Source organism: Naegleria gruberi (assembly GCF_000004985.1).
Source record: "Naegleria gruberi genomic scaffold NAEGRscaffold_46, whole genome shotgun sequence".
Lineage (NCBI taxonomy): Eukaryota > Heterolobosea > Eutetramitea > Acrasida > Naegleriidae > Naegleria > Naegleria gruberi.
In genome coordinates, this window is record NW_003163281.1 from 308,997 (window position 1) to 332,351 (window position 23,355).

At 34.9% G+C, this 23,355-nt stretch overlaps 10 protein-coding genes and 1 non-coding gene across 11 annotated transcripts; 4 read left to right on the top strand and 7 right to left on the bottom strand.

The window, feature by feature from the left end:
* Positions 1-155: 155 nt before the first annotated feature.
* NAEGRDRAFT_71463 (uncharacterized protein) lies at positions 156-1,232 on the bottom strand (the record flags this gene model as incomplete). Its single annotated transcript, XM_002673532.1, has 1 exon — positions 156-1,232. One exon carries the CDS (start codon positions 1,230-1,232, stop codon positions 156-158), a length of 1,077 nt encoding a protein of 358 aa, XP_002673578.1.
* A 938-nt stretch (positions 1,233-2,170) lies between these two features.
* On the top strand, positions 2,171-2,506 carry NAEGRDRAFT_71464 (uncharacterized protein; the record flags this gene model as incomplete). The annotated part of the gene is made up of 1 exon (XM_002673442.1): positions 2,171-2,506. The coding sequence occupies one exon, from the start codon at positions 2,171-2,173 to the stop codon at positions 2,504-2,506; it is 336 nt and encodes a 111-aa protein (XP_002673488.1).
* A 105-nt stretch (positions 2,507-2,611) lies between these two features.
* NAEGRDRAFT_t516 lies at positions 2,612-2,685 on the top strand. The gene has a single exon. It is a non-coding gene; the product is annotated as a tRNA-Val (tRNA).
* An 82-nt stretch (positions 2,686-2,767) lies between these two features.
* On the bottom strand, positions 2,768-5,547 carry NAEGRDRAFT_71465 (uncharacterized protein; the record flags this gene model as incomplete). The annotated part of the gene is made up of 3 exons (XM_002673533.1): positions 2,768-4,987; positions 5,085-5,416; positions 5,541-5,547. The coding sequence occupies 3 exons, from the start codon at positions 5,545-5,547 to the stop codon at positions 2,768-2,770; spliced, it is 2,559 nt and encodes an 852-aa protein (XP_002673579.1).
* A 361-nt stretch (positions 5,548-5,908) lies between these two features.
* On the bottom strand, positions 5,909-6,611 carry NAEGRDRAFT_80939 (uncharacterized protein). The gene has a single exon (XM_002673534.1). It carries the CDS (start codon positions 6,606-6,608, stop codon positions 6,063-6,065), a length of 546 nt encoding a protein of 181 aa, XP_002673580.1. The 5' UTR covers positions 6,609-6,611; the 3' UTR covers positions 5,909-6,062.
* A 40-nt stretch (positions 6,612-6,651) lies between these two features.
* On the bottom strand, positions 6,652-8,404 carry NAEGRDRAFT_80940 (myb DNA binding domain-containing protein; the record flags this gene model as incomplete). Its single annotated transcript, XM_002673535.1, has 1 exon — positions 6,652-8,404. The coding sequence occupies one exon, from the start codon at positions 8,402-8,404 to the stop codon at positions 6,941-6,943; it is 1,464 nt and encodes a 487-aa protein (XP_002673581.1). The 3' UTR covers positions 6,652-6,940.
* An 838-nt stretch (positions 8,405-9,242) lies between these two features.
* NAEGRDRAFT_71468 (uncharacterized protein) lies at positions 9,243-10,190 on the top strand (the record flags this gene model as incomplete). The annotated part of the gene is made up of 1 exon (XM_002673443.1): positions 9,243-10,190. The coding sequence occupies one exon, from the start codon at positions 9,243-9,245 to the stop codon at positions 10,188-10,190; it is 948 nt and encodes a 315-aa protein (XP_002673489.1).
* A 193-nt stretch (positions 10,191-10,383) lies between these two features.
* Positions 10,384-11,514, bottom strand: NAEGRDRAFT_51602 (uncharacterized protein; the record flags this gene model as incomplete). The annotated part of the gene is made up of 1 exon (XM_002673536.1): positions 10,384-11,514. One exon carries the CDS (start codon positions 11,512-11,514, stop codon positions 10,384-10,386), a length of 1,131 nt encoding a protein of 376 aa, XP_002673582.1.
* A 170-nt stretch (positions 11,515-11,684) lies between these two features.
* On the top strand, positions 11,685-12,767 carry NAEGRDRAFT_51603 (uncharacterized protein; the record flags this gene model as incomplete). Its single annotated transcript, XM_002673444.1, has 1 exon — positions 11,685-12,767. One exon carries the CDS (start codon positions 11,685-11,687, stop codon positions 12,765-12,767), a length of 1,083 nt encoding a protein of 360 aa, XP_002673490.1.
* Positions 12,768-12,831: 64 nt separating this feature from the next.
* On the bottom strand, positions 12,832-13,842 carry NAEGRDRAFT_71471 (Ras-like GTPase superfamily protein; the record flags this gene model as incomplete). Its single annotated transcript, XM_002673537.1, has 1 exon — positions 12,832-13,842. One exon carries the CDS (start codon positions 13,840-13,842, stop codon positions 12,832-12,834), a length of 1,011 nt encoding a protein of 336 aa, XP_002673583.1.
* A 90-nt stretch (positions 13,843-13,932) lies between these two features.
* Positions 13,933-22,453, bottom strand: NAEGRDRAFT_80941 (rasGTPase-activating protein; the record flags this gene model as incomplete). Its single annotated transcript, XM_002673538.1, has 1 exon — positions 13,933-22,453. One exon carries the CDS (start codon positions 22,451-22,453, stop codon positions 13,952-13,954), a length of 8,502 nt encoding a protein of 2,833 aa, XP_002673584.1. The 3' UTR covers positions 13,933-13,951.
* Positions 22,454-23,355: the final 902 nt, after the last annotated feature.

A 23,355-nucleotide genomic window follows, 5' to 3' on the forward strand; every position in this document is an offset into this window, starting at 1 on the left:
CGTAACCAATTCCAAAGAATTCAACCAACAATTGGACTGCAGTTTCGTCCAATATTTGAATTGTATAACTGAAAGGGTTAATTAGAATTGGTCCCCTTGGTGATTATTTCATGTCTTGTGCTCTTGCTTTTTATTGAATTTCTAATTAGAAAGTACTATTCTTTAGCATTTTTCATTCTCATTGATTGCATTGCTTGACTAATCTCCTTATTGGAAGATTTCAATCTTTCGAATAAATCAGACATGTCCAATAAACAGTGATTTTCCAATTTTTCAAAGAAATTCAAATCCAAACTTTCACTTTCTTCGATAAGTTTCGAATATTCTACATTCTTCTGTTGAATATAAGGAATATTCAATTCGAAAGGTGAACCAATCGTTAAATAATTCTCAACAATCTTTCTCGCATGATTTTTCACAACTTGTTGGTCAACTGAACGTTTCTTGAAAATTTCCTTAAATTTCTGAATATCTTTCCAAGACGAAACACTTTCCACACAGAAAGAACGTCTCGCAAAATCCAAAACAATCTCAAAATATTTTCTATTCAGTAAAATTAATTCAACTTCTGATTTTTCTTCAACTTGAGTTTCGGTTTGATTCGTTTTCTTTGAATTTAAATATTGAGAAACTGCTCCATACACAGCAGGTCCAAACGTATAAATCAAAACTTCACACAATGAATAAACTGTCAGGGTATATCCAAAAGGTAGAAAATAATCAACCAATGATGAAATGACATCGATTCCTGTCATTACTCCAAATGAAATAATTCCAACAAGTTGAATCACCAAAAGTATGACAGTATCTCTCTTGATATTCCATGTATCCTTATCTGAGATCATTGCAAGAATAATGGAAACAAATTCCAATATGAAAAACATTACAAAAACACATGCCAAAAGGATTACAAAATTTGTGCTCAATGCACAGCCATGTGAAAAGTTAAAGAACCCAGTGTCTGGAATCATGATTTTGGGTGATGAGGGATTGGATTGATACATGGTTTCTTCCACAGCTCCCAAAATTATCCATAATAAGATGACGCCAAATGTCAATAGAAAATAACAAATCATCATGAATTTGTAACTTGCCAAGAATGTGAATATTTTCATTTTCAACTTCTTTTTCCTATCCAATAACATGCTTTCTCCATCCTCCTGTTTGATCGATGTTTGAATTGTTTCCTCCTTCATGGTACTTGTCAACTCAATTTGACTTGTATTTTGCATGTCGTGCATGGATGACGAAATTTCACCACTACTCAAAGATTTGACATTAAAACTCTTCAACAGATTCAACCTATACAATGCAAACAATCGAATACATCTAAAACTGGTCGGCATTGTAAACATTGCAGGGATTAGAATAAAAACTAGAGTAAACAATCCACATGGAAAAATCTGTCGTCCAATGGCCAACCGAAACAACAATAATCCTGTCAAAGTACAATGAGCACACACTGAAAAAACCAAATAGAATGGGTCTCTTGCCTTTACATAACCAGATTTTCTATAAATTATTGTCAAAATTATTCCACTCAACCCGAAAATAAACATGGCAGCAATGAACATTGATGAAGTAATTGTGGTGGAAACAAAGTCAGGACATAGACCATATTTTTCGGTGGAATTGTTGGAAAGAAGTAGTGGATGACAAGTGGAATTAGTAGAGGAGGTGATGTTTTGTGTGGTCATTCTTTTTTATTAGAAAGTGGGAGATGGTCAACCGGTGCAGAAATGAAATGGTGGGAGCACATGAACAATGTACTACGAAGCTCTGCAATAGTATGACTAAACTTACAGAATACTAACTAATAAACCAGAGCTCTTCGTTATGCAACAGTTGATGGATGACACTTTGGGAAGAGTTAGTACATTGAAGGTTACAAGATAATATTGCTGACAGCTAATCACAGCAATTAGTTTGCTCACTTAATCTTTTTGAAGTTCAAATTAGATTTTACAATGAATATTGGTTGCTTATTTTTGATTGATTTAGTTCTTGTAAAGAATCACGATTTGAATCTTTTTTGGGTTTTTTCACGTTTCATTTTGCTTTTTTTCAGGCATTTGCTGTTGTGTTTCTTGAAAATAAATATAAAAAAATGTTTTCAGAAACAATTCAAACTCAATTCTACTCTTTCTTGATTGGTATTCTTTGTTTTGCTATGAGTAGTGTAGCTTCATCAGCACTCTCGAAAGGCAAAAAGGAAAGTGTTTCCCACCATAATAATTCTCATACGAAACAAGACGATTCAGATTTATGGAATTTTACTGTCTCCCAAAGAAAAAATGAATTGAGGGAAGAACGTAGAGTGGTCCATAATCAACGTTCAAACAATTATGAAACAGTTCAATCTTTGGAAAAACAATTATCCGAAACTGAAGTTGCCCTTTTTATTGCTAGAGAACAATTGAGTGCTGCAAACAAGGAAAAGGAAGCGTTGGAAGAACAAGTTATTATTCAAGCTTGTCATATTCAAGACTTGGAGAACAAATTTTGAAGAAACTAGATATCAAAACAGTGAGCAATAAAATTAAGTACAAAAGAATATTTACGAGCTAGTCTTTTTATAATGATATTAAGGAACATTTCATTTTGAATGTAAGCAGCGATAGATCAGTTGGTTAGATCGTAAGCCTAACACGCTTAAGGTCGCGGGTTCAAGCCCCGCTCGCTGTATCCATTTTACATTTCAATTTTATTGTCCAAGAATTTATTCTAATCTAATGTTCGTAACTTTACAATTTTTTTATTCACAAATCTACAAATCAGCTTGGAATGATAAATCTTCTTCTAATGGTTGTTCGACAAAGGCATCATCCTCTCCCATGTCTTCTCCAACTATATCTTCCATAGATAAGTTGAGAGCATCAGAGACAATACCCTTTGACAATGCCATTCCCATAGTATTGAGGGAATTGCTATTTTGCCTTACTTCTATCTTTAAGAGCTTGATTGCTTCCTCTTGTTTTCTGTTGGCATCCCTTAATTGAGTGATTAACTTTTCCTTTGCAGCATCCTCTGCTTCAAATTGTTGAAGGAGTACCTTGAGATCGTGAATTTCTTGTTGTAATGTCTTTAATTCACAAATCTTCTTCCAGTACTTGTCAGATCGTTCCTTGGCATCCTTGTACTTGTTCATGTATTTGAGAAGCACTTGGTGAGTTTGTTCCAATTCACTAACTCTTGCTTGTTCATCCTTTCTGCTTTGACGTAAATCATTTTCCAATTGGAGAATGTACTTGTTGGTAAACTTAATGTCTTCCTTTCTCACCACTGTTTGAATGATTGTATTTCCAGATGATTTACCTGTTGAGGAAGGTGGAACTGAAGAAGAGGATCCATTTTCAACCTTATAAGCACTTCCACCAGCCACCGATCCTGCAGCACTGCCTTGAGTTGTTGGCGTTGACATTATAGTTGATGAGACCACTACTTGTGCCTTTCTTGCCTCATCCAATTCCTTACTGAGCTTTTCAATCTGAAGCTTGAGTTGCTCATTTTCTTCTCTAAACACTGTGTTGTCATTTTCTGCTTTTTCAAAGCTTTGTTTGAGATCAATATTGCTTTCTGTCAATTTCAAAACTTCCACCTTCAATTGATCAGTAGTACCGGCCTTGTCCATCAGCTCTTTCTTTGTATTTTCAATGATGGTAATATGTTCTTGAGCATTATGCAATTTAAGCTTTAACTCTTCAATGACAATATCATCTTCCTTTTTGACCTTCTCACAAGCTCTCTTCAATTTGGTTATTCTTGCTTTGTGGGCAGAGTTGAAGAGTTTTGTTGGAGCAATACCCTTAACATCAGTTCCACGACCTGGAGAGAAAACAGCCTCTGGATAAACTTGACCCAGTTCAGAGGTATTTTGATTAATACCAAACATTATATCAATCCATTTGTGTAAATTTTGGGAAACGTGTTCACACTCCAAGGCATCTCTAGCTTTTTGGATGAAATCTTTAGCACTCTCGGCCCAAGGTGGAAGGCTAACGTCACCAGTTCCTCCCAGAGGAAGACTCTTAAAATTAATGAGAACCAATCCTTCACCACTGTACAAATCTGGAATTGTTTCTTTTGGATCACTTCCAGACACTATACCCTCCCAACATTTCTCAAGAGACATGAAAAGCTTATTGGTATCAATGAATTTGCCGTCATTAAAATGGAACATGATATCAGGATAACATCTCACCAAATAGGAGAGGATATTTTCATAAGTCATGCAGAAATTGTCACATACTGGCCTTTCCAACTTTTTCCTTGCGGCAGAGTTGATGCATCCAATATGTTTGGACAAGTCTCTGAATGTGGCAGGGTTTTCAAGATCTAACTTTTCTGATTTCAAATCAGCAAAAATCCAAGGGAAGATTGGATACAAGTAGACATCATTCAATGTACGCCCAGCGTATCTGTTAAGATTTTGGATATATTCGAAAGTGGAGAGATAACCTGTCACCCATTGTTCTTGATCTCTTTTCACTGATTCATTAATATCGATCATGCTGTTTTGTCCATAGCTGATCTTTTCAAATGTTGCATCTCTTTCCTCTTCCTTATCAAAGATGAAGAGTGCAGAGGATTCATTATGTAAATGCATGACAAATGCTTTGGATCCATTCAAATATTCTGTTTTTACAAGTGCCAATACAGATGATGGGGAAAGTTTTAAAATGTGAGGCTCACCACCAAAACAAAAGTTTGGTTGGAAGTACACTCTTTTTGAGGAAATTGCAAATTTACCTCTCAACTTTTCAAATGAAGAAATCATGAGAGCTGAGGTAGTGTAAGAAACACTTTCATCCTCAGTCAGCCATCCAGTATTGAATGGTGTTCTCTTTTCAATCATTTCAACCATGTCTGCAAGTTGTTGATTTCTTGTTTTGTCATCCTTTGTAAGAATTACTGATTGCATTCTTTCTAACAAATCGTAAACCTTTTGGAAGTTTTCTTTTTGAATACCTAATGTAATTTTTGTAATCTGTGTGATTAATTGATGATGAGTTTAAGGATTTTAAAATCATATAAACCAGTAAGAATAGCCATGAACATCATTCCAAAAATAATTGAAAACATACCTTCATCTTACTGTGATCCTTGCTATCAATTAAACAAACTCTTGCAGTTGAAATCGTCACTGTGGAACATTTCTTTGAAAATCCCTTTGCAGCTGCCTTCTTAATGTTCGAAATATCCTTAGTCAGAATACGATAAACTGGAAGTGTAAAATCCTCAGGACAGAAGGTTAATGATTTTGTGGCGAGAACAAGATGACCTCTTGGGTGATCATCTTCCTTTGTATTGACTTGAATATATGTTGAATGACTTGGGAGAATTTCCAATATCTCTTCATCACTCTCCAAGTACATGGATGAAAATCGAACACATGCCGGTTTGGCCTTAAAGAAATCTATAGGTGATGATTTGTCAGAGTTGTCATTGTTATTATTGTCGTTTGCAGAGTTGTTATTGTAGATGTGAGTGAACAATATAGAATTTTTTATTATTAGACCATCATAACGGCTAGTACTTACTCAACATTTTTGTCTCAATAAAAACGTAAGGCTTTTCTAGGGTTGTTTGTCGACAATTTTTTTAATGTTGTGATTTTAATAATTTTTTGGAGGGAAACTTCTACAACCCATCAACAAGACTTCTCTCCACATTGTTATTGGCAGTTGAAGATTCCGATGAAGAATCCTGTTGTGGCTCTATGAAATCAGTGAACGACTGCATTGAGCCTTATTACCATTTCCCCATGAAACGGCTATGTTTGTACTAGCTAGTTTATAGTGGCATTCATTTTCATTATCATTAGGTTTTGTGTAAAATTCAAGGATTTTCTCCTGTATTGTTCCTATTTGTTAGTAGACTAGATCAAATAATTGACAACTTTTTCTTTACATTAAAATACAAGAAGGATTTATATTATTAAAATTATTAGATGTTTGATTATCAAATATACATTTTGTGGAAAATAATTGTAGAATTACAACTATGACAAGTTTGTTGTTGTTGTATGGGATGATGACTTAGATTTTCTCTCGGCTAAACAATTAATAATAGGTTCCCTTCATGTAGTTCTTTGCTTTACGTTTAAAGTCTTCTGGTTGATCGACGTAGTGCTTGGCAGCATCAACATCGAGAGGATCATCGGGATTTGGTTCGAGGAAGAGGAAGTGAAGACCAGTAAAGATGGCATTCAAGTTCAAAACTGGCTTCCAGTCAGCTCTCAAAATATTCAAACAAACAGCACCATTTTGATCAATATTTGGGTGCCATACTTTTGTTTTACAAATAACCTTTGGAGGCTTGATTGGATATTCGTTTGGAATGTTAATTTCAAATTCGTGTGGGTGAGCCTTCCAAATTCCGTCATCAGGAACAAGGACAAGAGTCATCTTGTTGAGTTTGTTAGCATCGTCAATTTTTAAATTATCAGACCACTTCTTTTCAAGTTCATCAAGATCTTTTTGAACACGAATTTGATAACCAGTGCTACGACCACCACCACTGGCAATAATACCTGTTACACCTTGGGTGGCTTGAGGAGTACCTGATTGTTGTTCCTTTTCCTTTTGAATACGGGCTTTGGCAAACATTCTAGTATTTTTTTTTATAATAAAAATAAATTCCTGTTCTTTTGTTAATAAAATTTTATTCAGCACAAGTTCTTTCTCTTTACAATTCTTTAAAAATAGAACAAGGTGTTGTTTTTAAAAACTTGGGATGAACTCTCTTACAATTATTTTCATCATCAGATGACAATAACAGAGGGTGTTATCAAATTATTCTTCTTCTTAGGGAAGTGCTAACTAACAGTGAGCAGTATTATGAAGAACTTCATCACCTACAATTTGTTAAAATATTTCCTGATCATCAAAAACGTTATCCATGACAATGATGATAACTTTTAACATCATCTTGATAACATTTAAAAACCATCAAAGTTAGTATCACTCAAGTAGGATTGTCTTGATGAGCTTCTACTATCATTGACAGGCATAAATTCACAAACAAAATCATTCCACTCAGCAAAAACATTGGCCAACTCCTTGCTCGGATCGCTTCTACCACCAAGAATCATCATTTGGTCATCAGAGAAATCGGATGTAGAAACACCATTAGATTGTAAATTGAACATTCTTTCTTCAATTTCAATTTCTCTTCTGATAAATTCATCTTCATCTTGACAATTATCAAAACAAGTTTCATCATATGATTCTTGTTGATAGGTTGGTGAGGCAACATCTAATTTACATTCGTATGGAACAATGGCTGAACCTTCACAGAGAAGAATTTCCTGTTGGTCAAAGTTGTACACTGACTCGTCAACTAGATCATCTTCCAAGCTAATTGGAGCATTTCTAATATCAAAGTCTTGTCTCTTTTCTGATTTTATGAGAGGAGCTGATGATGGTCTAATGATAAGTTGTTGTTGACTTGTTGTTGAGGTGGTAATCATTTGGAAAGGATCTTCATTACACAATAAATCACCTTCGTTGGAGAGGTGACTATCTGTGCTACTAACATTGGAAACACTTCTCTTCTTTCTACTTTGAATACTGGATGAGGAGCTCTTTTTAGCTTCAGTTTCAAGGGTATCCTTGAGTTTTTCTGGAATTGGAACATTTGAATTACAGGTAATGTTGGTTCTCGAGATTGGTCTACCTTTTCCTTCTTGTTCATACTTTCTAAGCATGATCCATCTGTGTCTGCATTGAATATCAGTTCTTCCTTGGAATGAATCAGCAATACTCTTCCAAGCACTTTCACCAAATTCTCTGACCTTATCAATGAGGATGTTATCTTCCTCTTCATTCCATGGTTTTTTACAAATCTTTGGATTTAAGACTCTCCACCAATGTTGATTACATTGGTCGCTATTCTTTGTGGCTACCATCTTGGCAATTTCATTCCACTTCTTTTCACCATACTTTTCAATGGCTTTGAGGAGGAGTTCATTTTCATTCTTGGTCCATCTGTTGCAACTCTTTCTCTTACCATTGGCACCATCATCAGTTGGTGAAGTTGGTTCCGATTTAACCTTTGGTGGTTTTGTTGATGATTTTGAGGCACTGTTCTTTCTCTTAGTTTTTGATGTTTTAGTGATGGAATTAATTGGTGTACGAGGGAGGGCAGCAATATCAAAGTCTTCCTCTGGTTCCTTCTTTGGTGGCATTGTTGAAACAACAGAGGCCATAGCTTTCTGTTGTTGTTGCTGTTGTTGCAAGAGGATGGTTGTATGATTAAGGGAGCTGTACAAAACTGATGAGGTATTACCAAGGACCATATTAATAGGAGCTGATGTTATAGTCATTGGTGTTATGGAGGATGAGGATATTTCAATCCCCGAGTTAAGGCCGGTTGGGCTACTGGTTCTAGAACTTTTCACCATTTGATTATCAAATGATTATATTGAAAACGGTTTAAAAAGTAGAGTGTATTTTTCTTGAGGGTCTCAGTTTGTTCAAAACAGAATTGGAGGACGTGTGTTCTCTTATTGTGTTACGTCTCTTGTTCGTTGTTGCTCTTTGTACAGCGCGGCAACTGTGTGTTGTACTTTTTTTCTATGGATGAAATTGTGTTCCTTAGGCGGGACTCTTTTAAAACTTAACGTTTATTGAGAAGTTGAGGAAACAATTCTTGAACAAACCGCTCTACCCGAATGTCTCTGGCGCCAAATGAAATTCTTAACGCCTCAATGACCATTATGGACTAGCATCTCACCTTATTTGTCTTATTCTGCTCTTCAATTTGTTTTTCCAAGTTGTTGAAAAATTTTGGAGGTAAAAGAAAAAGTGATGGTGACTGCCGTTGTAGTTTTACTTCTTCAAGAAGAAGCATCATCAATGATCATTAAATTTGATGGTTTTTTATTATTTTAAATGTGAGGTGATGAAACAATGTAAATGGGATTTGATGGTTCTTGATGGACTAGATAGGGATGAAATGATTCGGAATGGAATAATTATCGGAAGAAGAGGGTTTAATGGCACAACTATTAAATTCTAGATTGTTGTGATTATAATTGAAAAGAATGTGTTTGTTGGGAATTCACAAACAATATTCTTCTAAAAATCCCGTATTTGATATTTATGGACATGGTTTGGAATTCACAACTCAAACATTTTGAAAAAATTCATGGTGGAGAGTTGTTCTCTCACAAAACAGTTTCAATCCAACAAAAAAAGCAACACAACAACCTTCTACCTTTCTAAATCCTGCAACTAACAATGAGTCAAACTCAATGCGCAAGAAAATCATGTGCCAGCTCTTCATCTTCCAATGAAGGAGTTTCCAACACTAAAGAAAACCAAAAAGCAATTGAGTTGGAAATTATTAAAAACAATATTGCAAGATATCATGAAGAAGCACTCGATCAATTGAGAAGATTGATTCCAAAACAAAAAGAAGAAGAAACGAAAACAACATTCAATCCATCAGATATTTGGCAAGAGTTGAAATATCCAGAATTTGCTTCTTTGGAAAAGCCAAGTATTATCACTCAAGCAGATGCTAGTAGTAGAGTGGATAGTGATGTGTCTAGAATTGCTCCATTTGCTGAAACTGAGAGCATGTCCAGGTTTATTGATAATAACATTGAAAGAGGGTCTCGTGTCATTGACTGCATGGGAGGATATGGACATGTAGCTATGGCTTGTATCCACGGAGGAAAACGTACAGATTTGGCAGTATTTGATCACTTTGAAAACGATGAGAAATCAAGAAGTGTAAGAATGAAAGCAGTACAGAAGAATATGGATCAATATCATACCAAATTTTCAGGAAAGAGAAAGGCCAACATCTATGAGCATGGGATCCATTTAAAACAAGAGATGAGAATCAACAATGTTTTACTACTGGATGCAAGATTGATCACTGAAAAGCTTGAGAAAATCATTGAAGATTTTAAGAATTCTAATGCAAGAGAAATAGTGCTCAAGATTCCAATTCATTTCACACTGGCTAATGAGTTTGCTAGTAGGAATCCAGAGCTGAGAGGTATTGGAATGGTCATGAAGTGTCCAAGTACTAGAATTCACAATGAGACAATGCTTGGAATGGAAGAAGATTTCATTCAATTGCTTATTATTAGAAAGTTGGTTAAAAAGCAAAACAAGAATGATAGACAACAACAATATTATAACAATGATAGAAGTAAAAAGCAAAAGTATTATTAATAACTAATAAATTGAAGAGATAATGATTGTAATATTATAAACTGTAAAAAAGAAACAAAACCTAGAATTAAAATTTAAATAGTTTCATCAAAAAATTGTTTATTTCAAATGAACCAAAGGACCTGACTGAATGAGTTACATTGAGGATTTAATATTGTTGTTTTATCAAGTTTCAATTCAAGTAGTTGTTTATTTACAAGTCATTTGCCAAATGTTTGATAATAATTTCTTCATTCTTCTTTCCAAAGTATTGAGCCAATTCATCAAGTTTAACAAATTTAGCTTCACCATACATATCACTATATCCCTTTCTCAACAATTCTTGGTCCTCATTGGAAAGTTCCTCAAAGATCCAAACCTTTGTGTGAGTGAATAAAGGTAGCTCAACTTGAGATTCTTCAAATGATTCCTGACCTGGATCTCTGACCACATAATCATTCAATCTTCCCAATCTAATAGCTGGTAATTCCTTTTTGCCATCAAAATTATTGAGAGATTTGTTCTTTCCTACATTTGCATATTTCAATCTAAAGAGTTTGTAACACTTATCAATGCTCTTTCCTTCTCCCATTTGTTGAATCTTTTTAGCATTTTCGAAACAATCGAGAATTTCTGCTAGGATTTGATTGGCCTTGAACTCTTTGAATTTTCTCTCCAATTCTTGAATTCTCTCAAAACTCAAACAGGAAAGTAACAATTTCAAAACGTTACAATCAAAGGTTTCATGATTCAAAGGCAATTTTGATTTGGAAAGCTTTCTCAAGGAATAGTCCAATGAACCATATTCGATTGGCTCAGTTTCCTGAACGAGAAACTTTTGGTCCTTCTTAATGTAAACTAAAGTACCTTCTGATTCAATAAGAAAGTTAAATGGACTTCTTTCCAACAATTTCAATGACTTTCCAACTTGTGTCATTCTGGAACGAAACACTCTAACTTTCAATTGAATCATTTGACCAATCTTGAGTCTCTTGTTGGAATTCTTCTCAGAGCAAACTAATCTAACCGTAGCAGTATTATCAGAAAGGTAGTAAGCATATTCTTCTGCAAATATTTCAGAGATTACACCTTTAACAAGGAAAATCTTGTCAATTGCCTTTGGTGCTTGGTCAATCAGTGAAGCCAAGTTTGAAACCTTCTCTACCAATGGAACAGTTGAGGTTTGCTTGAAATGCTTTCTTTCAGTTACAGTAGTGAGATTATTCTTGTTATTCGAATCAACTTTTCTGGTTTCAAATTTTTCTTGTGACTCTTGTCTATTAGAATCTTGCTTTTGCTTCTTCTTAATATTCAATGGTTGATTGCTATTCTTATTGTCTGACATTTTTTTAAAGTTGAGAAGATTTTCCCTTTGACTTGGTCGTTAATTTTATGGCAAAATGTTGTGAATTCGTTTTTGAATTGTTTGCGTTGTGAATTCTAAACCTTCAAATGTGAGTAATAAATAGGGATTTTGTTGACATTTTTGATTTTGTTGATTTTTTACTGACAGGTATGAAGGTTTGGAATTCACAACGCAAACAATTCATTTTTAATATTAGAATTCTTTTGCCAGAGGCTTTTTTATTCAAAATTAACAAAAAAACAAAACTAAATATGCTTGCTGTAGTTAATGAAGGTGTCGAAAGATTGATAAAGGAAGCTGAGAGAAAGAAAGAAGTGGCTTTGCAAGTGAGAAATCTATTCGAAAGTTCAGATGAAATCTCTGATGAAATTCTCAAAGAAAGTAAGCAGCTTTGGGAAGAGTTTGGATTCACAGAGGAAATGTCCAAGATTACTAATAGAAAGTTGGCAATTCAAATTTTGCAAATGTTTGAAGATAAATTGGATGAAATTCTTCTTTTACTTTCTAACAAAGTTAATCCAACACAAGAAGAAACTAAACGAAAGGATAGAGATCCAAAGGTTTCTGATTATTTCCATAGGAGAATTCGTTTCGGTATGAAAACAGATAGTGTTGATGCACTTTCGTATGTAACTCCATACAGACAAGCAAGAGATGTTTCTCATCATATTTTGAAACAATTCGAAACTCAATTTCATAACATTCCAACTCATATCTATGATGCCACTGGAGGAATTGGCGGAAACACCTTTGGTTTCGTCGATATTCTCAGAAAATACTATTGCACTCAACAAGTGAATTTGAAAAGTTTCGAAATGGATTCGAATAGATGCAACTGCTTGAGAGATAACTTGAAAGTTTATCTGAAAGAATATTCCAGACAAGACATGAGAAAAATATCAACTCAAGTACTGGAAGGAAATTTCCTTGAGTTATGGAAAGAAATTCCACAAAACGAAAGAACAAATAGTTTAGTCCTAATTGATGCTCCATGGGGTAATTCAGATTATTCGAAACATTCGATTATTTACGATTTGTATCTATTCGATAATGAAACTCAGAAGAGTGTTAATGAAATTTCACATGAATTACTTTACAATGATGGAGTTTCTATGGTTGTGCTGAAAGTTCCAATGCATTATAGTGAAATGAATTTAGTTTCGAATAGTGAAAAGGTGAAAGTTGAAAGCTATCTCTTGAGAAAGAGTAAATATTTAATCATTTATAAATAAATTTCCAAATAAGATTACATAATAAAATCATATCCAAATCCACCATTAAATATATTCCTCTTCATTAGTAATATTCTTTAATATCCAAAAGGGGAAGAATTATCTGTCCCATCAAAAACATGTACAACATTATTTTGTGAGCTTGTTCAGAATCATTAAACTGTTGTTCAAAATAGAGAGAGGAATCCATAGTTTCGTATGCAAATTTCTCAGCCACTTGTTTAGAAATCACTCTCTTCGTTCGTTCTGCCTTATTTCCAATCAGAACAAACTCTGCAATTTGATCTCTCTCTTTATACATACTCTTCAAACTTTCATACATTGTTTTGGCTGTTGTGAAGGACTTTTCATTATCAATGGCAAATATTATTGGAATAGTTCTGGATTGACGACTAGCTAATGTCAGAGATGGTACTGAAGGGAAAAATAATCCATGCTCGTATGAATTATTCTCTCCAATCTTGTAATCCACTTTTAAATATTCAGTCCAATTTCTATGGATTTTATATTTCGCCTTATTGTAAACAACTGTTTCACAAAATGTTGATCTTCCAACGTTGAAATCTCCGGCAATATATGAATAATGTTTCTTTTTCTCTTTTGGTTGTTTGGCTTGGTATTCATGAAAGCAAGTGCAGGAATTTTTCAATTGTTGAACTTGTTTCTGCCACAAATCAGGATCAAATACAACTGACATAGGGCTCCTCACTGTCCTATTATCATTAATTAAGCAACAGGCAGCTTCATAAACATGAGTTTTGAAATATCTCTTCAAAATCTTTCTGTCCAATATTAAATTTTCATCAATTCTAATATTTTCCATCATGAACAAGTCCATCATCATTGAATTATTGAATATTATCCCTTTTCTGTAAATTAATTCTATAACGACTTTCCGAAATGATTTACAAACTCTTAGCAGAGAAAACCAACTCCCTGAAATGTATTCGAAAATTTCACATAAAATTTCATTTGGAATTTGAATGATTTGGGAGTTTTCTCCGATTGGAGTTGAAGAGAATGAACGTAATGTTTCTAAAATACATGAAAATGGACCAAGTAACAGTTTGATCATTTTTTTGTTGATTTTACGAGTAAAATAGTTGGAAAGAAAATTGGTGTGACAGTGAAAGTCAATGAAATAAGGAACCTTCAAATTGTTTTTCTAGTAGTTTAAAGTTAATTTATTTCTTTGAAATTTCCTTCAAGTAATCCACAAGCAACAAGCCAACATCATGTTTAATCTTATCAGTGGCAATCTTGAAAGAACCTAATTTACCCAAACCACCAAATCCTGACTTGGATAAGGTATCATCATAATTAACAGGAGTCTTTGGTTTAAAGCTCTTTTCCTCAGTTTGTTGCATTATGGTATCAATCAATGTAAGAGAAACCTCGGCAATACGAGTAATATTGGCCTTATTGTAAACATTGATCATGTGTGGTAAAATGTCTGGATAAACTGAAATGAAAACAGATGGCAATTTGTGGAAAGCTTCTTGAAGAGCAGAGTAAATGGCAATACGTTCTGTATCCATATCAACATGTTGTACAGCTGTGATTAAGAATCTAGTGAAGAGAAGTGGAGTGAATGAAGATGAAGAGAAGGTCTTGTCATTGAAGAATACCTTTCCACCCAAAATTTGGCAAAGTTTTTCAAAGTCTGATGGAATCAAGAGAGCAATGAAACCAAGAATTGAATAATAGAATTTGATGCTGGATTCACTGATAATCTTTGGTGTGGATGGAAGTGAGGATCCTTCCATAGAAACAGGTGAGCTTGCAGTTGAGAGGTCTGATTGAGAGGAACTTTGCAATTGAGGTTGGTCAATAGAGCTCAGACCATCTTCTTCTTCTCCCAACATTAACATACGATTGTGTTGCAATCTGGCAGATAAGGTAATGAGATTGGCACAAATGTTGGCAGTGGTGGACTTTGTTTGTGCATTGGTGAGACCTCTCATCAACAAACAACTCAAAGCAAATGAAAAGTGAGTACGGAAACTAACACCAATGGAAACTTCAACCTTTGTAATCACGTTATCAATAAGGGAACCAGAAACACGACAATAACTATTAAAGTATTCTTCGATGGAAATACATTTTTGGAATTGTGGACTGGCACCAACAGCATTCAAAACACAATCGAACAAGTGAACTACAGCAGGGAATAATGATTCATCACTCAATGCCAATAGCACAATTGGAATGGCAAATACTTGCTTGAGAATTGGTTCATCAGGTGAGAGTTTGTAACTGTACTGACCCAAGCACAACAAGGTGGCAATCTTATAGTCAGTACGGAAAGCAGCAGTATGTTCATTGTTTGCAGAGAAACTATCAATGAGACGTTCAACAACAAATGGAAGAGTTTCTTGTGTTTCTTCGCCTGGTTTGATGAGTACACCATACATAGCCAAAAGTCTTGGAAGGAAGACTGGATTAGTCTTCAAGGCCTTGGAGTGACACATTTGAGTGAGTTCCTTATGCCAACGTTTTTGAATTTCTGGGTCGACCAAATAACAAGTCTTGGTAACTTCATAAAAGTAGTGAGCAAGAGTTTCCAAATCCCACATGTTAATTGGTGAAATCTTGAATGGCTTTTCCTTCTTGGCAGGTGTTGTACCATCATTTTCAAAAGAAACAAATGGATCCATATCACGAGCTCCATCAGTACCCATAAACATGAATTGGAATTTGTCAGAGACTAGGGTATTCAAATGTTGTTGCATAATCTTCTTGTGTTCATTCGTAAAGTCCAAACTAGTGGAGAGTGAGTGAACAACATTGATAGCAAAGCCACGAATAGTAGCACGTAAGAACATTGATCCTCTTCCAATCATCATTGAAATAATGTAGAAGAGAGTTGGGAAGTTGTCCAAAACGGAGATTCTGTTTTGGAAACTTAACATGAGCAAGAATCTGCTATAGATAATAACCTTAGCCCAACCTGGATGTTCTTCAAGAGGTTCAACAACTTCGTGAATTTCATTATCCATAACATCCAACAATTGATCAACAATCATCTTGACAACAGCAGGAGCATGACCACCTGAAGCCAATGTAACAACCAAATCATTCAAAATATCAACCTTCTTGGACATCTTTGGTCCTGCTTCGTGAGCAGCACTAATAATACATCTCATGGCAATATCAACAAGAGCACCATCCTTTGAAAGTTCTCCCCAAATTTCACTCAAAACAGCAGGATAAATATCTTGGAAGTCAATGGTGGACTTGACCAAATCAGGGAACCACTCAGTGGTTCTATCAATTTGAACTTGAGCTTCAAAGTTACTCATCATACTTCCACCAATGATAGACATTTCATAATTTGCTCCCTTCATTTCAGAGTTCATTTGTTGAACTGGTTGTTGTTTGGAATCATTAGCTTGAGCATAAATCATGGACAAATTCTTAATCCATGGCTTCATGTACTTCAATACCAAGTACTTGTATGGCAAACTGACCTTGTTGAAACCACGCAATGCTTCACGAAGGAATTGAGTGGTCAACAAAGGTTTAGCCTTGCTGACTTGTTCAGATAATGCAACAACCAAGTCACCAGTATTGTGAGGAACACAAATAATATCAGTTTCTAATAAGGTAACTGGGAATTCAAATTGTTCAGCAAGAGCAGCCAATAAATTGTAAGCTTCGGATCTAGTTCTTGGGAATTTAGATTCCAAGTTGAGGAAACACATGTTAAGTAAAGAACCTGGAATATCTTGTTGACGAATACCTTCAGCACGTTCTCTACCAACTCTGTCGTCGAGAGTGGCTTCACTCTTTTGTCTGAAAATGGAATTTCTAATATTCATCAAAAGCAAGTCATTCTTTTCGGCCTTGATCATCAACTTGTTATTACTACCATATTCAACAGAGACATGTTCAGTGTTACCAGCATTTGTTGAAATGGTGGCATGTGAAATTGAAAGTAATTCAATAAAGTCAATTCTCTTGGTATCGTGGTTGAGAATATTATCTGAGGTAATAACACACAAATACTTCTTTGAAACCTTAACGACAGCATCCTTCTTTTCACCACGTTGTGAAAGAATGAAAGCAGAGCTGAATGTTGATTCAACATCACGTTCATAATCAAGAGTTGATTGTGGAAGGTCGATATTCTTTCTTTCAATATATTCTTCCAATTCACGAACAGAGATACAGAAAGAAACCTTCTTCTTGATAGCCTTTCTCTTAACATAGGAGAACTTTTGAGAGAGGTGAGTCTTGAGATAGGAATTTGGATTAAAGATGATGGTTCTGGCGCAATTCTTACGAGCACCAGTTGGTAAAGTCTTGAAGAAGTTAACAATGTGGCCAGCTTGAAGACCTGTTTCTTCACGTAAACCAGTAACATCAACAACAACTTCGTATGGTTTAGTCCAGAAATTCATCAAAGTCTTAAAGATATGGTACATGACCTTGTCATCTTCCTTATCTCCTGTACTTTCAGCAAAGTGAGATCCCAAGTTTTGAGTGATAAAGTAAAAGACTGGTCTTGCTTCCTTGCTTGCACCAGATCTGTAGAAGATCTTACGTTCTTCAATTACGCTCAAATCCTTATCCTTATTGTCACTAATGAGTTGAATGAGATGAGGAGTGCTATATTCTTCAGAAGCTGAGGCCATAGTTGTCTTCTTGACTTCCTTTTCTGGAGGTTTACCCAACTCTGTCATTATAACTTGCATACGTTCAATAGATTCTGCCAATTTCTTTGGGTCAGTAACTGGAGAAATGATTGAAAGATCACTATCGTCAATAGTCTTTCTGGTATCCATCTTTTGAGTAGATTGTTGACCTGAACGTTGGAGTTGTACCAATCTTTGTTGCATCTTTTCCATGTTATTGAAGAGGAATCTGTGAACACACAAGAAGTTTTCTTCACGAACTTCATCTTCCATAATAAATTCAGCTTCTTTGAAATCATCAGGGCACTTGGAAGAAACAGAGTCAAAGAATTGACGAGCTCTATCAAAGTTCTTGGCAACGAATGGATCCATCTTGACCATGAAAGCTTCCTTATTAAAACTCTTGGCATCAGAGGCACTTTGTTTTCTTTCAAATTTGATACCATTGGCAACGTTTTGCAACAATTTGGAAATCAACAATAAACATCTGGAAGCTTCAGCAGTTGGTGATTGATCTACGAGACCAGAAGTCTTTGGAGAAACAATAGCTGGATTCAACAAACGCAAGAACAACAAACCACCAACAACAACGTGTTTGGTAGAGTGTCTTTCTTCGTCATCATAAACTGGTGGGAATTTGTTATTAACAGATTCTGCCAAATAATTACAAAGATAACGAATTTGAAGTGGGAGCTCATCAACAGAAGTAAAGACATGTTCAAGGAAAGCTTGAGCAGTGGCAGCTAATAATGTAGCATTCTTTTCAACAGCTTCATTTGGTTTCAACTTGGTTTCATCTACTTCGAAATTACCAGGATCAGAAACAACCTTTTTTACAAGTTCAGACAATGTATCAACAATATACTTGAATCCAACAGAGTTACAATAAGCTGTCAACATCTTCGAAGCAGAACTGTTTGCTCTGAAAAGAGTAGAGGAAGAAGATGTTGCATCAACCTCCTTATCAATAGATCTCTTCAATAATTCCAAAGCTTTACCTCTTTCAGCAAATAATCTGATGAGTGCCTTACACAAGTCATCCATTTCATTTACAGAAACACTTGATACCATCAAGAAGACCAAATCCAAGTTTGGATCTTGAATTAAGAGATTGAGAAGCTTGTCGTACTTCTTTACACTTTCAGTATTTTGCTCTTCTTCCAATTGAATACCTTGTTTCATGACACGAGTTAATACACTCAAGAAGGCAGAACGAGTTTCTTGATCTTCAATATAGGTCATCTTCATGAATTGTTCGAGACCGTAGTTAATATTAGACTCGAGCAAATTACCCAAAGACAAGATGGTATATTCACGCAATTGTGGATGAGCATCCTTATCAACCTTGGATCTTGTCAAGTATCTTGAGAGGAATGAGAAGTGCTTGATGAATTCACGCTTGTTCATATCATCATTCTTTTCACCATTTCCAGCCGATTGTTTATCACGAACTTTGGTAAAGTTCAAATCCTTGAGAACAGCAGAAATTGCCTTCATACACAAAGCATCCAAGTTAGGGAAATCAAGTTCAACAACTGATGTTGTACTACTGGCAGCTGTCTTGTTGACGAATTCACTAGTCCATTCAGTAATGTGTCTCAAAGCTTCAAATCTGAACATAATTTCATTGTTAAAGGTGATATATTCCTTACGCTTCATCATGATATCAATCAAGATACATAATTTACACTTGATAACGTTATAATCCTTATTCAAAACCAATTGGGAACAATAACGAATAAAGCTCAAAATGAGAGTTTCAAACTTGGCCATGGCTAAATCTTCAGAATTTTCTTGGGCTTGTTCAAGGACAGAACGAACAATGTGAATGGCCTTTTCTACGAATAAAGTAGAAGAGGAAGAAACACGAACAATGGAAGCACCTTCTTCAAAACATCCAGAAACATAACTGTGCAAAGATTGGAACAAGACACCATATAGTGAAGGAGCCAACTCTGTACCAATAGTTTGAGCAACATTGTCACGAATGAGTGGAACATCACTCACAACCAATCTCATCAAATTTCTAATCAAATCATCCTTCATGGAAAAGTCCTTCTTTTCCTTCTTGAGAGTGGTACCACCACGAACTCCTCTAGCAGATAAACTACCATCATTAGTACTGTCATCTGAACCTTGATCCTTGATTGGAACTGGATTGTTGGATGGATTCAATAAAGTTTCACTTGATTGTAAGCAAACACCACCCATAGAACATAAGAATGCTGTATAGTTCTTCCACAAGTTCTTCAAACGAGTATGTTCAACTAATCTGGCATCATCAATGAGTTCCTTATTTCTAATTGAACCTTCCTCGAGAGTTTTGGTAAAGTCCTTCCAACGAGAGTACATTTCAATGAAAGCAGCCAAGTTGGCCTTTGTTTGCAATTCAACACGACGCAAGAGACGACGAATTGATTTTTGTTGGTGATTTCTGGTTTTACCTAGTTCATCCAATTTAGAAATCTTACGATAGAGTTGATAATTTTGAGCAATACCATTGTGAGTTTCCTTATTTTCCAAAATATCAATCATGTCACACAAATCTCCAAAGACACCAGCAGCAGTTGTCCAAATATCTGGATCAGTGGAACATAAAAGAACCAACAAGGTTGATTCAGCTGATTCCCACATTTGTGTACGCTTTCTACTGGCTAAGTTTTGGTCGGTAATCTTATCTTTGTGTAAACTCAAGAATTTGTTTGATGCAGTACAAACATCCTTGACTAGTTCTAAAATGGTTGTAACATTTTGTCCCTGAGATTCCTTATCTTGGAATAAGATGAAACATAATCTAGAAATAACAGAAGAACTCAAATCAATGAAACCTGTAGCAATATCTTGAGGACACCATTGCATAATATAGTGAGGTTGGAACAATTTTTGAAGTAATTTGTAAGCTTGAGCTTGAACTTGATAATTTGATACGCCTTCTAAACAATTGACCAAACCAACAAAGAAGTACAAAATTTCGTTAATGTGGCCAGAAATATTGTCACTAGTATTTTCCAATACAAGTCTAGGTTCAGCAAAGAAGACAGCCAAACAAGCTAATAAAGTCTCAGTGGAAGGAGGGGTAGTAGATCCAGAACTTGAACCACTTGGTTGGGCAACTGATTGGCCACGCTTATTGTACAAGAGACTTTCTTGTTGGAGTAATTCTTGGAACATGTTACGAACAAATTTTGCAATATGTTTGTAACTGTGAGCAAGAGTTGGATGCCACTTGAGGGATGTAGAATTCTTTCTAGCAAGTTTTAACATGGCTTTAGCAAGAGCCAATTTAAAAACTGTATTCTTGGTTTTGAAACAGTGTGGGAAAATGTAACTGGTTACGTGTCTTTGATTGATTCTATAAGCAGAAACGAAAAAGTCAACCATTAATTTCACATCAACGTCATCTGTACCATTTTTACGAACTGGATTATCAACATTCATTAAACGTTCATGTAATGCATTTTGAACTTCACTGTTTAGGAAACGGAAAGCTGTCAAATCACGACTCTTCAAATAGGTACTGGCCTTGTAAAAATCTACAAAACAAACAACTGCAGTATCAGAATTTACATCACGCTTAGTATTCTTTTCCTTGAGAGCTTTGAGAATATTTTCCAAGAATTTGTACTCCTTCTTTTCAGATGGCTTTGGTTTATCACCTTGTTTAACAGCCATAATTGTATTGGCAAAAACTTCAGGACACAAGAGAAGAATCATTGTTTGGAGTGGCCAAATGAATGGAGCTTGTTTCTTCAATTTTCTCTCTGCAATAACATTGAAAAGTTTTTGTGGACCTCCTGGTAATTCAGTTTTGTTTTTACAATTTCTAATGAATTGATGAGGATAGTTAGTAATCCAATTCCAAACTGCTTGTCTCAATGGACCTGCAAGAGCAACAAAAGCTTTTGCCTTCAATTTTGCTTGAACTTCATTCAATAATGAAATTAATCTAGTTAATTTAGCATTGTCAAAATTAATATATTCAATCATTTGATAAATTCTATCATCAACTTCGTCTGATTTCATCTTTTTGAAAAAGTCTTCAACTCTAACAAAAACAACTTCAAAATTAACAACAGACAATTTGAACAAGACACGAGCAGCCAAATGTTTAAGATATTGATGTGGTCCCTTCGTCCTTGTCGATTCATCAGTTGAATTATTGTTGGCAGTATTTACATTACCACCACTTGTACTTAATGACCTAATATTGAACAATGTATCAATAATTTGTGTTAAAAGTGTTTCAGAGTAATCATTGCCTAATTTTGTAATTTCACTTTCATTAAATCCAGCTGGAGGTGCCAATTCTTCATCTGATGTTGAACCAGAATCATCAACAGTTGGTTCACCAGATTGATCAGAACTTGGTTCACTATAATCAGAGGCAGTAGTAGTAGCATCTAGACCTCCAGTACCTGCATCAACATTGGAAGAATCAGCTTCAATCATTAACAAGTGATCATCATCAAATCGTAAATCTAAACGATCATACTTGATTGCAGCACTTAGGGTTTTCAAAAAGAGTTGGAAAATGATGATTTTTGAACGAATGAAACGTTCAGAAACTTCCTCTTCAATAGCATGAAGAGTTTCAGGTGGAATTTGTGAACCAACTCCACTTCCTGTGTTATTATTATTGTTATTATTTGGATTGGCACCTTGTGCAATGTTTTTAATACCATCGAAGAGGTTTAATCTACTTTGGGTTGTTGGTCCACTATTAGGAATGAGGAAAGAACCTCCTGTTGTTGTTGTAGTAGTATTATTATTATTCGTAGTGTTTCCACCATTACTTCCCAATGATGAGGATGATCCAAATGTACCTGTTGTTTGATTAATTATTGATGGATTTGTTGAAGAATCACCTGAAGCACCTGGTGTAAGATTACCACCACCAACAGACAAGGCTAGAGTTTCAGGTGAAGACATTACATTTTGATAATTCTTCTCCAATGATGTATTCACGTGGAGTAGACCATTGATTACAGTATCAAGTTGATAATTGGAGAGTTTGATCAGGGATGTTGCTGTTTGACGCAAATCTCCCATATTATTTGTAGTGGTACGAGAATTGAATGGAAGCTAAATATATATATTAAATTGTGTTATGTTAGTCATTATATTTTCATTATTATTATTCATAATAATAATATTGGTGGTGAGAAAGTGGCACAGCGTTATTGTTATTAATTATTATTGTTGTTGTTGTTGGAGGTTACATGTAATATATTCATCGTTATGATGATGATTTAATAAACAAGATAATATTCATCATCATCAAATCATTTTTTGTTGTTATCGTCGTCATCGTAAAGATTGGTCCATCAACCACCACACAATCAAGTTGATTTGTTTGATGTAATAATAATAACAACACAAACACAAACAACAACATGTTCATCATGATGATCATCCGTAAATTAATTTACAGAGTGGTGTGAGAATCGACAGCAAATTCACCATATCGCAGAATATAATTATTATTTAGTTCAACTCGTTGTAAAGAAACGTACCAATTTCGCAATTCTGTCCACAAGACCTTCAATTAGAGTATCCATCTTTAAATTGTTGTATATTTGTAATCTCTTGTTGAAAAATCAACTTGGTTTGTATTGATTATTGACTTGATGTTTTCAAAAAATGTGAATTTTATCAAAACAACAGCAACAAGAGAGTGTTTGTAGTTGGGAGGATGAAATTAATTTTTTTCTGATGGATTGTTGTTCACTTATCCACTAGACGATCAAATGTCAACAATGACAGGCCGTTTTTTAAATCTCTTCTTTTGTACTGTGAAGGTTTCGTCCTTGTAACCTCCGATTTGAGAATAGCTAGGGTTTCCTGTTGTTTAATATGTTTCACAAGTCAACATCTTTTTCTCAATAATGTGCTTAATATTATTAGAAAATGTTATATTCGAAAGGTTTTTGCATTTCACCCCAATTATTTCA